Here is a 17,983-nt window from a genome sequence, read left to right as displayed (position 1 = left end):
GTGCTATCTAGGTCAAGGCAGCTCATATTGGACACTTATTAGATCAGGAATTGGCTAACCTCTGCAAAGGTATTGTGCTGACTGCTTCTGATAAGGCTCTTCTCAAGCTTCTTCTCCCTCCCAGACAACCAGGTTGTGTGTCCCTACTGGCTGTCCATCACCTTAATTCTCCTTGAAACTTTAGCCCTGTGCTCAGACAGCATCTGAAGTTACCTGCTACCATATGTCACAGCGAATAGGAAACTCATTACATGGTAACTTTTTGTATCCAACACCTTTGCAAGGTGGGAAATTAAAATGGAGCTTACAGGTACCTTTATGCTTATGGTTGTAGAATTACAGATTGGGCACCTTACAGGAGCCCCCTGTCCCATTGCTTTGAGACTGCTGCTCGCACAGGCTCAGTTTTTTCTAATGAGGCAATACCCCAGAGTAAGTAGCAAATTTTCCCAGCATCCAAGACCTCTTAACTGGTGATTCTGGGGACTGAAGTTGCCACCTTGTTTAAAAAAGTTGCCCTGCCATTGAACCACAGGCCTTCCTGGGGCACTCTTCTATCAGCAAATGGCTCCAGACACACTTGTGATATCACAGGACAATCTATTTCATGAAGGGACCAGGGCATCCTGCTGTGAACCCCATCAAAACCTGAAACTGGTCCCCATCTGGCACTTTTTTTAATCGATTGCAACAAATACACCTTGGCTCGTAACAAATGGATCACAATTTATATCCAAAAATGGACTTCTGTTGCAAAACAAGAGGTTGTAGCTAAGTTACGAGCAGGTACTGATCCAAACATGATTCTTGCAGTTGCAAAACTTTTGTCTATCTTGCCTGTTTAGAAGGTGGAAAACCACACATGTAGGAAGACAAACATAAATCAAATGAATGAAAAAGCAATGAAGGTCAAAGTGAAGGTATACATTGAATATTTTAAGAGTACAGAATTCACATTGCCTTCTGTACTTACACTAGCACTACATGGACCATTATAAACCAATAAACAATTTGCTGAAAAATCATAGTGTGATAATTAATTATTAACAAGAAAGTTCAACAGGTACAGTAAACAACTCCATCTGGGAAGACATCCAACGGGTAAGCTTCCAATTCAACAGGTGCAGCAAGAAACTCCATCTGGGAAGACATCCAACGGGCAAGTTTCCACAGTATGACTACTATATTCTTATATTTGTATGTACACAGTAAACTTTTGTCTATGGCATTTAATGGCATTACTTCCTAATGTAATTTTTTTTGGTATTCCTGTGTTATTCACATTGTATGTATATTAACATACCATTATATTCTTTTTTCTTGTTTGCTTGTGACCTGTCAGTCTACAAGTATTAATGAAAGAATTGAACTGAACTGAAACTGGCCCTGAAAACTAACCTAAAAACCTATCACTACTTGTTGAGGGGCAGAATCTGAGCAGTTCTTCCTGGAACGCTGGCATCGGAAGTTTTCCCATTCAATCCTTGCTGCTGCTGTGTTGATTTATCCATAACAGTTTTGTCACTCAAGGAAACACCAGGTAGAGCAATGAAAGGAAGTTATGTTATGCTCTATTGAATTCTTCCTAATGCTATGTCTTTGTAAAATTGTGTTTATTTACCCCATGGCATTGTTTATGGAAATGTCCTTGAAACTGACTGTACTAATCTCACACTGTGTAATCCGCCTTGATTCTCAGTGAGAAAGGTGGACTATAAATGACAAATAAAATAAAATAACAACTAAAATTTCTTTCCCCTGTTCTGCATGCTGTGCATATGTGCAGGCTAAAAGTCCAACACCAGACCCAAATGAATCCAGATATTTATGGTAATTGATGTACAAACCAGTTGCATTCCACCCCTTTTGGACATCTGGAGAAGAATATCTAAATGGACCTAGGACTGCCAGCTCTGGTTTGGGAAATTCCTGGAGATGGGGTGTGTGTGTGTGAGACTGGGGAAGGCAGAGTTTGGAGATGGAGCTCAGGGTGTGTGTATGTGTGTGATGCTAATCTGATCTCTGTAATTCCAGGAGAACTCCAGGTCCTGCCTGGAGATTGCTAACCCTGCCCTGCATGGGACCATGTGTTGAAAGGAATTTCAAGAATGGGCAAGGGGCATTTTTAGGTGGGTAGATACGTTGGCCTGCAATAGAACTGCAGGATTTGAGTCCAGTGTCCAGACATCTGTCTGAAGAAGGGAGCTCTGACTTGCAAACACTTACGCCCTGAAAATCTCATTGGTCTCAAAGGTGCCCCTGGACTCCAATCCTGCTAGGCAAGGGTCAGCAATCCATACCCCTGGTGGCAGAGGCAGCTTCAAGTGTTCATACAGTGCATTCAGACAACATCTCTGGAACAGGCTAGTTGCACTGGCAAAATGCAAAGTGTGCCTTGTGCATGGAGAGAGAGCATTTCTCTCAAAAAGATGCCTCCCTTTTGGGGGATTTTTTTGCGTCTTAGACTTAACCCAAACAGTAGAGGTTAGGCCATTTTTGTTCATTTGCAGTTTTGTATGTCTTGGATTTGTTTTAAGTTTCCCAAGCGTTCAGTGGCCCCCTGTGCAAACTCTCCCCAGTCCCTTTGAAGATGATGCAATGGTAGCCAGTTTAAAAAGACAGAGCCGGAGGCAGGGCAAAGGCTTTGCTATACACTGGAGCGGTGTGAAGGAGCTGTGAAATGCCAGAAGGGAAACTTCAGCCCATTAGAACCTCTCCAGGTCCAAGTTCGGCTCTGGAAGGCAGCTCCAGCCCATTTCCATTCCTCGCTGCCCTCTGATTGTAATCCTACACAGTTTTAGACTGGAGAGGTGAAATTGACAGAGCCTTCAGGGAGGAGAAGATGAAATTAACAAACCCTCTGAGGAGCGATCTCCACCGTCTCTGTCTTTTCAAACTACACTTCTCTGCTAATGTTGTATCTCCCTACACTTGACGAACACACGCCAAGGCCTCTCATGAGAGAGACTCTGAATGTATTCACCAGATGCCCCTTAGTTCTAGTATTACGGGGAGAAGGAGTTATTTCCAAGGATGTTTTGTGAAAACTCTGTCTCAATCAAATGGCCAGGTCATTTTTGTTCGTTTGCAATTTTGTATGTTGCAGTCTTGGATTTGTTTTAAATTCCCCAAGCTTTCCGTGGCCCCCTGCGCAAACTCTCCCCATTCCCTTTGAAGATGTAGCAGACCGAGAGCCCGTATCGTTCTGCCCGTGCCCCCTGCCTCGCTTTCCCCTTGTGCGGCAAGAAGCACCCGACGCTGCGCCTGGCAGGGAAATCCAACGCCCTCTGCCGTCCGCGGCGCTCGTCGAGCGCTTCCTGAAAGTAAACCCTCACCTTTCCACACGTCCCGGACCCCTTGAAGCTGCCCACGCACGCCCCCCCCCCCACCTCCCGCGCCTCGGCCGCCCTTCCACCAACCCGCCGCGATTCTCTGGTGCGACTCTCGAGCTGCCTTTCCCTCAGCCCTCTGCGATTCCCTGGTGCGACTCTTCTGCAGCTTTAATTCAGCCAGCGGCGATTCTTTGGTGCGACTCTTGTGCCGCCTCAACTCAACCTTCTGCGATTCTCTGATGTGACTTTCCTGCCGCCTTTCCCTCAACCTTCTGCGATTCTCTGGTGCCACTCTTGTGCTGCCTCAATTCCACCCGCGGCGATTCTCTGGTGCGACTCGCACGCTTCCTTAACTCCACCCGCGGCGATTCTCTGGCGTGACTCTCGTGCGGCGGCTGCACAAACCCTCTCGCTTCTCGCCCTCCCCCACGCCTGCCTCTCCCTTCCCCGCCTCCTCCGGAGCCTGCTGCTATCTGATCTCTGAGATTTGATCTCTCCTGGATAAAAGAAACACGCGCTCCCAAAGCGCGCGCACGCTTCCATCCCACACACACACAGAGCCGCGCCGACCAACAAATAAAGAGCAGGATTGGAGTCCAGGGACACCTTAGAGATCCGCAAGATTTCCAGGGCAGAAGCTTTCCACTCCACTTCTACTGCTGGCCAGCACGGCTATCCACCTAAAAATAAAGAATCCCTTTTTTAAAAAAAATGCCTTTCTCCTAAAGCGACAGAGCGGGCGATTCTCTCGGCTTGAGCAAGCCCCGATGATGCGGCCATGGTTCCCTCTGGGCTCCCTACCGCCTTTCCTGCTCCTCTCCTTGCTCTCCTTCCCTCTCGGGCACTTCTGCCCCGCCGTCTGTAGCTGCCTGGACTACCACACCATCGACTGCCGCGGCCAAGGGTTGCCTAGCATCCCCAGCCCTTTCCCCTTGGACGCCCGCAAGCTGCTCCTGGCCGACAACTACATCCAAGCCATCCCGGCGGACTTCTTCATCTTCTACAGTGACCTGGTCTACCTGGACTTCAGCCACAACTCCCTCCTGAGCCTGGAGGACGGCACCTTCAGCAGCTCGGCCAAGCTGGTCTTCCTCGACCTCAGCTACAACAACCTGACCGAGTTGGCCGCCGGCATCTTCAAGTCAGCCGCCAAGCTGATCAAGCTCAGCCTGGGCAACAACCATCTGGCCGAGGTGGACGAGGCGGCCTTCGAGAGCCTGGAGCAGCTGCAGGTGCTGGAGCTGAACAACAACAGCCTGCAGACCCTGGCGGTGGAAGCCCTGGATGCCCTGCCCAACCTGCGCAGCCTCCGCTTGGAGGGCAACCCCTGGCTGTGCGACTGCGACTTCGCCAGCCTCTTCAGCTGGCTCCAGGAGAACCAGTCCAAGCTGCAGAAAGGTAATCGGAAAAACAGACATATATAAACACAAAAGCGCCAGCGTGCCCTTGCCAGATCAGCCTGTCTTCCTGTCTGGGGAACAGGCTGTTCTTCCTGGAAGCAGATGGTCTCTGCCTGGGGCTGGAGATGGTGGTGGCAAGTGCTGTCAAGTCGCAGGCGACTTACGGTGACCCCACAGGGCTTGCGAGACATGAAACATTCAAAGGTGCTTTCCGGCCACCTGCCTCTGTCTAGACTTCCGGGGCAGTCCCCCCTACCATTGCTAAGAGAGCCCCTCCTGCTTAGCTTCCTGTCTCTGACAAGCCTGGGCCACCCACAACATCTGACCCCTGGGAAAGTGTTTATAGGATTGCAGCTGAATGATTAAGACCCCGTAGAGTTTTCGAGGTGTATTCGGAGGTGGTTTGCTATTGCCTGGCTCTGCAGAGGGACCCTTCCTTTGTGGTCTCCCATCCAAGTGCTAACCAGGCCTGGCCCTACTTAGCATCTGAGATCGGACAAGATCGGGGTAGCCTGGGCCACCCAGGTCAGGGCTGGAGTGGTTGATGCTGGGAAGCAAAGAAGCTCTTGGCAGCCCACCAGGATTGCATGTGTTCCTTTCGCTACTTGCATTCTGATGTTTTTTCCCTCTCCCATGGGGGTCCCAAAGCAGCTTATGACTTCATAGACTAGAATAATTGAAACACAGAATTATAGGGTTGGAAGGGACCTCTAGGGCCATCTAGTCCAACCCCCTGTACAATGCAGGAAATTCCCAAATACCACCTCTCACACACACCCAGTGCCCCCTGCTTCATGCCCAGAAGATGGCAAAACTCCATCAGTTTGGTGTAGTGGTTAAGAGCACAGGACTCTAATCTGGAGAACCAGGTTTGATTCCCCACTCCTCCACCTGAAGCCAGCTGGGTGACTTTGGGTCAGTCACAGGGTCTAGGAGCTCTCTCAGCCCCATCTACCTCACAGGGTGTTTGTTGTTGTGGGGATAATACCATACTTTGTAAACCGCTCTGAGTGGGTGTCATCCTGAAGGGAGGTATATGAATCAAATGTTATTATTATATTTTATTATTATTATTATTATTATTATTATTATTATTATTATTATTATTATCAGGATTCCTAGTCAAACTGGTCCGCAAGGTGGACATTGGCCTTACCCTGGGCATGTAAGAAGGGGCCATGAGAACTAAGCACTGATGTAACCTTTCCTGCCTTCCCTTCTCATAATCTCAGTGCAACATTGTTCTCCCCTCGTCCATATTATCCTCACCACAACATGTGGTAAGTTAGATGGAGAGACAGAGAGAGAGAGAGAGTGAGTGACCGGTCTGGGTCAGCTGTAGCAAACCTGGGTCTCCAGTGTAGATCCTACACAGAGTTATACCCTTCTAAGCCCTTGACTTCTACAGACTGAGAAGGGTGGGACTATTTAGGATTGCACTGCTAATTCGGGGGCAGGCATAGCTATGTGTTAGTCCACTGCAGGAATCCAGGAGCACGTTGAAGTCCAGCAACATTTATTTAGCTATAAGCATGTCTAAGCCACAGCTCACTTTGTCAGATGCATGGAGTACACATCTATTCAGCAGATACATTTATTTGGAATTGTTTATTTGGTACGCTTTCCCCCACTATTCCACCAAGCAGCTTAGTGCATCATTTTCAGTTCCTCAGCTGGGGGTCTTTCCCAACAATGCTATGAATGAGGTCAAGCTGAGAGAGAGAGAGAGAGAGAGAGAGAGAGAGAGAGAGAGAGAGAGAGAGAGAGAGAGAGAGAGAATGGCCCAAAGTCACCCAGTGAGCTTTATAGCAGAGAAGGGATTTGAACTCATCTCCCAGATCCTAGCTCAACACTCTAACCACTGCACTGCAAAGCTGTAAATAACTGAAGAGTGGAAAGGGGAAGATGGTACAAAGAGAGGCCAGTTTCAGATGCATCCACTCAAGATCCTTTTATCTGGGTCCTATTTTTAACCAGCTTCTCTTTATAACATCTCTCCCCTCTGGCCTTTCTAGTTATTTGTAGCATCCAATACAAACATATCTGCCTAATGGATGTACACAACATACATCTGATGAAGCGAACTCTTAAACTTGAATCCATTTTTGTTGCTCTTTAAGATGCCATTGGCCTCCCGTGGAGTGAAAGCTGCGCTCTTCCAGCGGCAATAGATTCAGACCTCTTGTGAGAGCTTTTCAGGTTATAGTTTACTCAGAAAGGCAGGGAACCTTGTTAAAACAACCAGCATGGCGTTTCTTGCAAGGAGTGTCTAAAACAAATAGATTTTTTTTGCCTGCAATAATCTCTTTGCATGGTCCAGTGGTTTGTGACAACGTGCCAGGAATGCCCCATATTTTTCTGTGCTGTGTTGGGTCTGGTAGAAAGCCTGTGAATATTCTGCTTCACATTTCTGCCGCTGCGGCCTCAAAGCCAACTTTCTGTCACCAGCATAGGTTTGGCAAATGGCGCGTGAAAGTGTTACATGCTTCAAGAATTGCCTTATGGGATTATATTTTGTGCAACTAGGAAGGGGATTTTCCTAGACGATTGAAAAGGGGGGAAAGGATCTGTGAAAACGTATATGTGGGTGTGTTTGGGGGGGGGGAGGAATAAGGACGGGGACCGTGGTGTGGAATTGTGGGTGAAGAAGTTTCATTTCCTGACTGTTAGAAGCCATGAATGAATGAACGAAGCCTGCTTCATCTCTTTTGATATTTATTTTGTTGTTAATCGTTTGGGTACTTTTTATCATTGACGTTGTGGATTTGTTTGCTCTACATATGCCACTTGCACAGCTTTGATATACAAATTACATGGCATTTATACAATGTAGGTCATGTATATGTATGATGTATACAACAGATGGCTTACTGACACACAAGCAAACACAGAAAAATACATTTAATAAACAGGGAAAATTAAGACTGAAGAAATGGAGGAGGTATACTTTTTTAAAATTAGTGGTTAACGTAGGGCAAAGGGCTTTTGATGTTTATGTTGTTGATTTGTTTGCCTTTTTTATACAGCGTGCATTGAATGTAAGACTTTTACCAATACACTCACACGCCCCTCCCTCATTTAAAATACATAATGTTGATTTATTGGTGCAGAAGAAAATGCTGAAGAACGTGTATGTTCTCAGGAAAAGCATTGCTCAAGGAAGTGGAAGTGGCACAAAATTAAGGAATAATGGGTTTGATTCATACTAAGAAGGCACAAAATTGAAACAGAGACGTTCAAGGGGAAACAGCAGGGGAAGGAAATCCAAATTCATTCCTATTAGGAGTGCCGTCCAGAGTAAACTATCCCAGTGTACCACTTAGGGTTTGGGGTGGTAGGTGGTTTGGGGTGGTAGGCAGGTAACTGGAGATGCTGCTGGTGAATATTCAAGGCTAATTTGGAGGATCCTGTTTGGGTAAAGTATTTGTAAGAATTCCAAGGTGAGTCAAAAGAATTTTGAGATTTGTGAAAATTCTCAGGGTGTGTGTTTGAGAGAGAGAATCCTTGGCCGTTTCCAGATGGCTTACCTGCCTCTGGAACGTCGCGCCATGTTGCAGGGAAAACGCGAAATATCGCGTTTTCTCACGCGAGTTTTGCGCAACATCACGCAACGTCGCGCAAAACTCACGTGAGAAAACGTGATATTTCGCGTTTTCCCTGCAACAAGGCGCGACGTTCCGGAGGCAGGTAAGCCATCTGGAAATTGCCCTTATTTGGTCTTTTGGGATGATTTCAATCATGCTTTTAAACGTTTGATCCAAAGAGAGAATGCATTCTTTGCTCTGAATTCATGTGATTTGACACAAGCTGTAGCAAAGGCCCAAACCATATAAACATACTCTTTGAAACACTGTAAGGATCACTCCAAAATCTCTTCATTCATTTATTAGAAATATTTTTTTTATCCTCCCTTTCCAATAGGTTCCAGGTGGCTAGCATTTTTTAGAAGGTGCTACCGGACTCAGATCTTGCTCTTCGACTACAGACCAATACAGCTACCCACCCACCTGACAATACATGCCTCTCCTAAGAACAATTCACTAACAGTGAAATCCTAAACAGAGTTACTCCAGTCTAAGCCCATTGATTTGAGTAGGCTTAGACCGGAGTAACTCTGTTTAGGATTTACCCACACCACAACTATTACAGTTGGACAATAATAAAACCACAAAGATTCGGAAATCAGCCCAGTCTTAAGATCAGTCGCTCATAAATTTAAAAGTCCAAAAGTCCTCATTCTCAGAAGGAAGCCTTGTGAAATAACCAGGTTCAACCCTTAACCAAGCTAGGCCAGGGTAAAATTCAAAATGTGACAAACTACTTACCCATTAGAGCCCCGTGGCACGGAGTGATAAACTGCACTACTGCAGTCCAAGCTCTTCTCACGACCTGAGTTCGATCCTGGAGGAAGCTGGGTTCAAGTAACTATGTAACAGACACGGAGAATCGCAAAAAACGGTAACAATACAAGCAAGTTGTGACCACCTAACAAAATAAAGACTTTGAAATAATTATTGAAAAAGTATTTCTCTTATTACTATTGTGATAGCAATTGCCACTCAATAAATGCTATACTATACAGTCTTCCATTCAACGTATAATATTGCACACAGTTCTCCTCCACCAGACCTACAAAGTGTTAGTGCATAATAGCAATGTTGATGCCACCCATGAACACTTCCGTGTATCTTGCTCTTTAAAGCTGTTTAAAGCATACACCATTTCATAACTTGTTTATATTGTCCATAGGGTGGAGAGAAGATTATAGGTCCAATAACACGTAGGTTGGATTGACTATCTGACGGGCTGACCGGTTGGGGGTCCCGTTTCTGAATCTTTCTCAAAGATGGTTGATATTCCGACATAATTTTCGACATACAGAAACTCTCATTTCAGTTGCTATTAAGAAGATGTCGGGTACTGCTCTAGAAGAGGGCACACAATAGTATCACAATAGTAATAAGAGAAATACTTTTGCGATAATTATTTCTTTATATATATTTATATATATCTATTAAGTCTTGATTTTGTTAGGCGGTCATGACTTGCTCGTACGGTTCAAGTAACTGGCTCAAGGTTGACTCAGCCTTCCATCCTTCCGAGGTCGGTAAAATGAGTCCCCAGTTTCCTGGGGGTAAAGTGTAGATGACTGGGGAAGGTAATGGCAAACTATCCTGTAATAAAATTCTGCCAAGAAAACTTCATGATGCGACGTCCCCCATGGGTCAGTAATGACTCAGTGCTGGCACAGGGGAATACCTTTACCTACCCTACTTACCTATTAACAATGACGGCTAGGAGGGACTAACAATGCAATCCTGAGCAGAGTTACTCCAGTATAAACCCATTGATTTCAATGTGTTTAGATTGGAGCAACTCTTCTTAGGATTGCACTGTAAAAATGATACAGCAAGAGCATCCAGCAAAATGGGTAAGTCACCCTCCCTCCCATATAACTCCAATTTGCAGGTTATATTTCTTCTGTTTTCAGTGTCTTCACACATTCTTCCTTGCTTCTGTTGCCTACACCAGATTTTTTCTCAAAGCATCCCAGAATTAGACAAGGATAACAACACTGTTGTCCTAGTGCCTTTTGCTTTTTCTCCTTTCTTTCTTTTTTGCCATTTGTCACGGGCGATTTAAGGTGGCTGTGTAGAGTTTTCAAGCAAGAGGCATTCAGAGGTGGTTTGCCATTGCCTGGCTCTGTGTAGCAACCCTGGACATCCTTGATGGTCTCCCATCCAAATACTAACCAGGGTGGATCCTGCTTAGCTTCCAAGCTTTGATGAGATGAGGCTATTCAAGGGGAATTGAGAGTCTCTACACAAGATGCTTCGGCACGTGTTCGGCAAGTGTAGAGAGACACAATGTTAGCTGGGAAGCGTAATTTTTAAAAAGACAGAGCCGGCAGAGATCGTTCCTCAGAGGGTTTGTTAATTTCATCTTTGACTTTCTGAAAGCTCTGTCAATGTCACCTCTCCAGTCTTAGCTTTCAAGATTTAATGAGATGAGGCTATTCAAGAGAAACTGAGAGTGTCTCTACAGGAGACGCCTTGACGCGTGTTCGTCAAGTGTAGAGAGAGTTAGCTTCCCAGCTAATAATGTTAGTTGGGAAGCATAATTTTTTAAAAAAACAGCGCCTGCAGAGATCGCTCCTCAGATGATTTGTTAATTTCATCTTTGCCTTTCCGAAAGCTCTATCAATGTCACCTCTCCAGTCTAAAACTGTATGGGATGGCAACCAGAGGGCAGCCAGGAATGGAAATGAACTGGGACTGCCTTCCAGAGCTGGGTTGGACCTGAAGAGGTTATAATGGTCTGAAGTTTCCCTTCTTGTATTTTACAGCACCTTCATACAGCTTTAGTGTATAGCAAAGCCTTTGCCCTGCCGCTAGTTCTGTCTTTTTAAACTACCCTTCCCGGCTACCACTGCTTCTCCTGACATGTGTTCTTCACATGTCAGACGTCTCATACAGAGAGACTCTGAGAAGGTTGGGAAAGCAAAAAATGGCCAGTGAAAAGCTTTCCCTTTGTCAGTTTCACTGGAATGGGAATGGGGGTGGAGAGTGAAGAAAATTTGCGTTGATGAGATTGGCAGGGGTCTTCTCCTCTCTTTGTCAGTTTCATCAGAGAAGGGGGTGGGAACAATAAAGGAAATCTCAGTGTAGTAAATACACCACAGAAAGGAGCCGGGATTGGATAACGGAGCCAGGCCTGTTAATCGTGACCAAAGAGAACACAGGGAAATGAAGTTAAAACATGAAAAAAATAGTTCTGTGTTTACAAGGAAAAGACATACTTGTTGGAGGGTGAAAAATGCACTTTGCAAAGAACAACTTGAGAAAGCTGGCGAACGAATTGGACATGAGTCATAAATACGCATTATTTTCATAATGAGATCTTTTTGGTGGGTTTTGCGTCATTCTTAATTGGTAAGCAATTTGTCACATTTCGAATGGTGAAAGCCTTTTACCCTGGCCCAGCTTGGTTAATGAGTGGAAGAGCTGAACCTGGTTCTGACTTATTTTGAATTTTATTTATTTATTTAGGATATTTCTATGCTGCCCTTTCAAGTCTTGCTCATGGCGGCTTACGATTAAAACATCACAAGGTAAAAGAAAGCTGTTTAAAACAAGCCATTAGACATAAACAGCACAAGAACTATCTATAAAACAGAAGCATACCATTAAAAAGGCTGGTAAGATAAACACCCTGATGGGTCTTGGCCTGGCACCTAAATGAAAGTACAGTAGGCACCAAGCAGATTTCAAGGAGGAGGGCGTTCTATAGGCAAGGTGCCTCTACAGAAAAGGCCCTGTCTAGTTACCACCCATCTCACCTTGGAAAGTGGGGGCATAGAAAAGAGGAGTTGAGAGGAAGATCTTAACTGGCAGGCTGGCTTGTATGGGAGGAGTTATTTGCATTACTGGGAGCATGTACACAATGATAAAACACTGCAAAAATGTGTACAGGAGTAGCAAGTTTTTTGCCTGTTTTACTAATGCGTACTGCAAATGTGTACATGAGTAAAACAGTGCACAAAAACAATTATGACACAGTCATAAATATAGTCACATCAGGGCTCTTGTTTTTGCAGTATTTTGTCAATGCACATGTGTGCACTGGTAACAAAGAAGGGAGAAAATAACTCGAAGGAGCTGGAAACAGTGGCTAAATGTGCACGCTAAATGTGGAATATACCCACAATTCTCCTCATTAAAGCAGAATTCAGGAGAAATGTAACTAGAATCTGTCTACACGAGATATCTTACACAGGGACGCTCAAGTGTAGGGAGATGCAATGTTATCTGGGAAGCGTAGTTTAAAAAGACAGAGCCGGGGGAGTTTGCTCCTCGGAGGGTTTGTTAATTTCATCTTCGCCCCCCCAAAAGGGAGGTGAAACTGACAGAGCCTTTGGGGAGGTGAAGATGAAATTAACAAACTCTCTGAGGAGCTATCTCCCCCAGCTCTGTTTTTTTAAACAATGCTTCCTGGCTGAGTGTCCCTGTGTAAGGTAGCTTGTAAATTCTGGAATGATAGAAGAATGGAATGGTGGTACATTTGTCCTCCCCTAATCATGACTGATAAGAGTGGAATATTTGCAACACTCTGAACGACTTTGGGTAAATAATCTGTCCCATCCAAATAATTTTAAAGCAAAATTTGTGTCCAGTAGCATCTTAAACACCAACTAGTTCTGGAAATCTAGTTGGTCTTTAAAGTTGGTCCCGAATCTTGCTTTTATACTTCAGACCAACACAGCTACCCACTTGAAATCTAATAATTTTACTTTCATTTATTTCTAAATCTTTGAGTCTCTTATTTAGATATAAAATGTTGAAGCCATGTTGGAGAAGCAGCTAAGCAGATTTAACTACACTCTACCTGAAAATCCACATCGGAGAATATGTGCAACAGCGGTCAGGAAGAATTAGTAAATGAAGCACTTTCTACATCCCAAAGCTTTTCGGACTGTCCTGGGGCTTATAAACTTATCCAGAAGAAGGCCTTTGATACTGGGTTCTTAGTGTACAACAAAGCTTCTATACAGGCTCTGTATCCAAGACTGCAGGGAAACAGCAAAGATTTAGGTTGATTAGAGAAGTGCATTAACTGGATAAAAAAAATGTTGCCTCAGAAATACACACTCAGATACTTTGGCTATGTGTGTGGATAGAGTCACTGTGGGAAGAACAGGGGCTAATTAGACCCCCCCACACACACACCCCAATCTTCATATGCTTATCTCACAGGTCCATGGAACAAAACCAGCTGGGATCCACACTGCCTCTGTTCTCTTTCTTCCCCCCTCAGTAGCACCAGCGACACTTAAACCATCTATCTAACCTTACGATGTTTATCTAATCTAATTGGAATGATTCCACAATGCAATCTGTATCCCTTTGGCCAACTAATATTACTGTTTGGAACATTTTTCTTGACCTTTGACTTTAGAGGTGGCCTCGAATTTCATGAGCTGGTTTCATGACTCTTAGCAACCAATACTGACCTAAAATGCAAGCCCAAAATGATGATTCATCTTGCAGCATATTTTTGTAGATGTATGCAAATAATGTAGCCCCTCCTCCCCCCCCCCCCAATTATGGTCTTAATTTCTCTAGGACAGAGGCCATCAAATTTCAGGCTCCAGAAAGAAACGTGACTCCAGAGAGAAGCGTGACTCAATATTAGATTTTGCGCATGCCACTTCCTAATATTTGTAACAACCAGTGTTTGGGCTGCAGAAACTTTTTGGGTTATTAATCAACATGTCTGATCTCTTGCTCTGAGTTTTGACCACAGTTTCGCTCTTATAGAAGTTTGTTCACTCTGCTCTAGAATTATGAAGTTTTAGACTTTCAGGTGGGTAGCCGTGTTGGTCTGCAGTAGGAGAGCAAGATTCGGGTCCAGTAGCACCTTAAAGACCAGAGAAAACCTTACACCTGAATTAGATATCAGAGAGGTTATGTGTCAGCTGCTGAAAACAGTGGCTGTGAATCTCTTCCTATTTCTCCCTGGTAACAACAAATTGCACAAAATGCATAATGCGACATTGTTTTCTTCTGCAAAAGCCAGACCCACAGTGGCTTTGAATTCAAGCCTGGGGTGGAAACGGGACGCACCAAGCAGCGAATGTTTCCAGTTGTCATCTTTCTTGGTGCACGGAAGCTTTTTGTAGGGAGGCTCATACGTTAATTCAATTATGTATCGCACAAGGAATTCATTAATATTTTCTTGGTTCGTAGCGTCTCAAATCCAGCAAGATGATACTAAGGATCAAACTACAAGAGATGTGGAATATAGAACAGGGGCCATAGCTTAGAGCATCTGCATTGCATACAGAAGGTCCCAGATTCAACCTCCAGCACTCCCAGTTAAGATCAGTTATTGTGTGATATGAAAGAACTCCACCTGAAACCCTGTCCGTCATAAGCTTTTGCACACACTGAAAAACGCACTTTCAATCCGCTTTGAAAATGGATTTTGCTGGGTGAAACAACCAGGGCTTTTTTTCAGCAGGAACGCGGGGGAACGGAGTTCCGGAACCTCTTGAAAATGGTCACATGGCTGGTGGCCCCGCCCCCTGATCTCCAGACAGAGGGGAGGTGAGATTGCCCTCCATGCCGCTGAGTGGTGCAAAGGGCAATCTAAACTCCCCTCTGTCTGGAGATCAGGGGGCGGGGCCACCAGCCATGTGACCATTTTCTCCGCGGGCAACCCACTGAGTTCCACCACCTCTTTTCCCAGAAAAAAAGCCCTGGAAACAACAAAATCCACTCAAAAACCACCACGATAACATCAATCTTTATGGTGTTCGTGTAACTTCTCTTTTTATGGGTTCTGTAGGGCTTAGGCAGCAAACTTTCACACAAATTTAAGAAAGAATTTTTATTTTTTAAACTTTTAAATAATAAAATAGCTATTTTTAAAACTAACTCATAAGTGCAATCATTAATAAAATACAACTATTTTTTAATACTAAATTCATAAGTGCCACCATACAGAAGCTTTGAATCAACGTCTTTGAGAAGGTAAAAGAGTTCAACATTCCACGAAGTGGTGAGTCCTTTTTCACTAATTCAAAGCAACGGTGGCCCAGGCTTCTGTCCTTTTGTTGGGGAATTACAGCACGGCAAAAATAATACAATCCCAGTAACACCAACCAAACACAATACACAAACACCACTTTAAGTCATATTGTTTACATACAACATTTGATTACCTTAATCAAGGTGATAAGAGCATACAGGGACCTTTTCATAGAAAAAGAGCTGGATGAACTCATTAGCATAACTCATTAGCATATGCCACACCCTCTGACATCACCTATCCTGGCTGTTTTGGACCCAATCCTGGCCATTCAGGACTGAAATTGGGCCCAAAATGGCAAAAAGGGGCTGAAAATGGCTGAAAAGGGGCCCAAAATGGTCAGGATTGGGCCACTGCTGAGTGGGAGAGTCAGAGGCCTGATCTGGGCCATTTCAGCCCCAATCCAGGCTGAAACGGGCCCAAAATGGCTGAGAGTCAGGTGGGCGGGGCCACCTGTCATGTGACCTCTTTGGGGAACTGCCAGAACTGCGTTCCTGCGTGTTCCCCCTCAAAATGAGCCCTGAGAACATATAAATTATTATTAAGCTTCCCAACAACCAGCCTTCTCCTCAGCAGCCTGCCTCTAGCTACTGACTTCACCCTACTGGGCTAAATCAATTACCTCATAGGGGCCACATTAGCAAAAAGCTATAGCAAAAATACAAGGGACAATTAAATGTCCATCAAGACAAAATTTAAAAATACAATAAAATATCTGGACATTTGGACATCTGGACATCCCCGCTGATGCGGGGAGGGCGGAATATAAATGTAATAAATTAAATTAAAATTAAATTTTTACAGAAAGGATTAAAATACAGGAACAATATATAAACATCGGATAATAAAACAATCACTAGAAAACAGTAGCACTTATAAGGCCAATAAAATTTGTGGGAGGGTATGAGCTTTTGTGAGTCACTTCTTCAGATACACTTCTTCAGCTGTGACTCGCAAAAGCTCATACCCTCCCACACATTTTGTTAGTCTTATAGGTTCTACTGGATTGTTGCTCTTTTCTACTGCTAACGTGGCTACTCATCTTGATCTAAAACAATCACTGACATTCAGCGAAAACGGATGGAAAGTGCATTGTTCAGCATATATGAAACTGGCAATGCTGAACTTGGTAACACAATAGAAGAGCGTTTCATGTGAATTCTGTATCTACAACTCTAGACTCTTGGCTCCAATAGAATGCTTATAGGGAAGCAATTGACCATGGCTGTATGGAAGTAAGCCACTGGGAGGAGAGAAAAGGAACCAAAGCAGGTGGATGTGGGTATATTTATTCATACCATGGCCGATTCCACATGACTTACTTGAAGCTGGAACATTGCGGAACATGCCGACATCGCGCAAAACTCATGCGAGAAAATGCGATCTTCCGTGTTTTTTCCAGCATGTTCTGCAATGTTCCTCAACATCCTGGCTTCAGGTAAGCCATGTGGAATCGGCCCATGTATGTTATTGTACACAGTACATTTAACTAGAGTCCAGAGCTGGATAACACAGGCAAATTCGATCTCATCAGATCTTGGAAACTAAGCAGGGTCGGCCTTGGCTAATAATTGGATGGGAGACCTCCAACAAAGACCAGGATTGCAGAGGCAGGCAACGGCAAGCCACCCCTGTTAGTCTCTTGCCTTGAAAACCCCTCCAGGGGTCATCATAAGTCAGCTATGACTTGTCGGCTCTCTCACTTCCACATTTATCTTCCCTATACTGTGCAATCCCAAGAACACTTTTGCAGGAGTAAGCTCCTTTGAATAGACGTCCTTTGGACTGCTTTCTTAGAGCCAAGCTACAAGTGACGCCTTACACAGGTTGGATGCTTGTCACCTTCCCTCAAGTTTTGATGGGAAATGTAGGCGTCCTGGTCTTGCAGCTGTAACGGAGAGCCAAGCTGTAAAACCAGGACGCCTACATTTCCCATCAAAACTTGAGGGAAGCTGACAAGCGTCCAACCTGTGTCAGGCATCACTTGTAGCTTGGCTCTCAGTTTTACTTGGGGTTGAGGCTGCTAGTACATCTGAATAAGGAAGGTGTTCTCTTAAAAAGAAGGCTGCATCCTGTCTCTCTACTCAATCAACGGTGGCACATTTTGTCAATGCAAGATGCCTTCTGGCACCACTTTCCTCCAGCACGATTGGGGGAGCCTCTTCAGTACCGGAACGCGCATGAAGTTGCATTATACAGAATAATGAGAGCATTGGTCCATCAAGGTCAGTACTGTCTAGTCTGACTGGCAGCAGTTCTCCAGGGTCTCAGAGCCAAACTACAAGTGATGCCTGACACTAGTTGGACACTTGTCAGCTTCCCTCAAGTTTTGGCGGGAAATGTAGGCAGCTTGGAGGAATGTTGGACAAGTGACAGTTGAAAAGTCCATTGGACAGCAGCTGGAGAACCAAGCTGCAAGATCAGGACACCTAATTTCCCATCAAAACTTGAGGGAAGCTGACAAGTGTCCAAGTAGTGTCAGGCATCACTTGTAGTTTGGCCCTGAGGCAGAGATCTTTTACATCACCTCCTGCTTGATCCTTTTAACTGGAGATGCTGGGGATTGAACCTGGGACCTTCTGCTGACAAAGCAGATGTTTTGCCAATGAGCCATGGGTGCCCTCGTGCCAGTGGAGTCCACCTTGCTGAGCAGAGAGGTAG

General features: G+C 44.8%; 1 protein-coding gene across 1 annotated transcript in view; it reads left to right on the top strand.

The window, feature by feature from the left end:
• The first annotated feature begins 4,035 nt into the window (after positions 1-4,035).
• The window catches only part of LRRC38 (leucine rich repeat containing 38), a 30,988-nt gene continuing 17,040 nt past the window's right edge, over positions 4,036-17,983 (top strand). The window contains exon 1 of the mRNA XM_055001884.1: positions 4,036-4,730. Coding sequence (XP_054857859.1) covers positions 4,100-4,730 — 631 coding nt within the window. The 5' untranslated portion in view covers positions 4,036-4,099. The remainder of the gene's footprint in view (positions 4,731-17,983) is intronic.

This window comes from Eublepharis macularius, chromosome 17 (assembly GCF_028583425.1).
Source record: "Eublepharis macularius isolate TG4126 chromosome 17, MPM_Emac_v1.0, whole genome shotgun sequence".
Taxonomy (NCBI): domain Eukaryota; kingdom Metazoa; phylum Chordata; class Lepidosauria; order Squamata; family Eublepharidae; genus Eublepharis; species Eublepharis macularius.
This window is presented reverse-complemented; position numbering and strand designations above follow the sequence as displayed.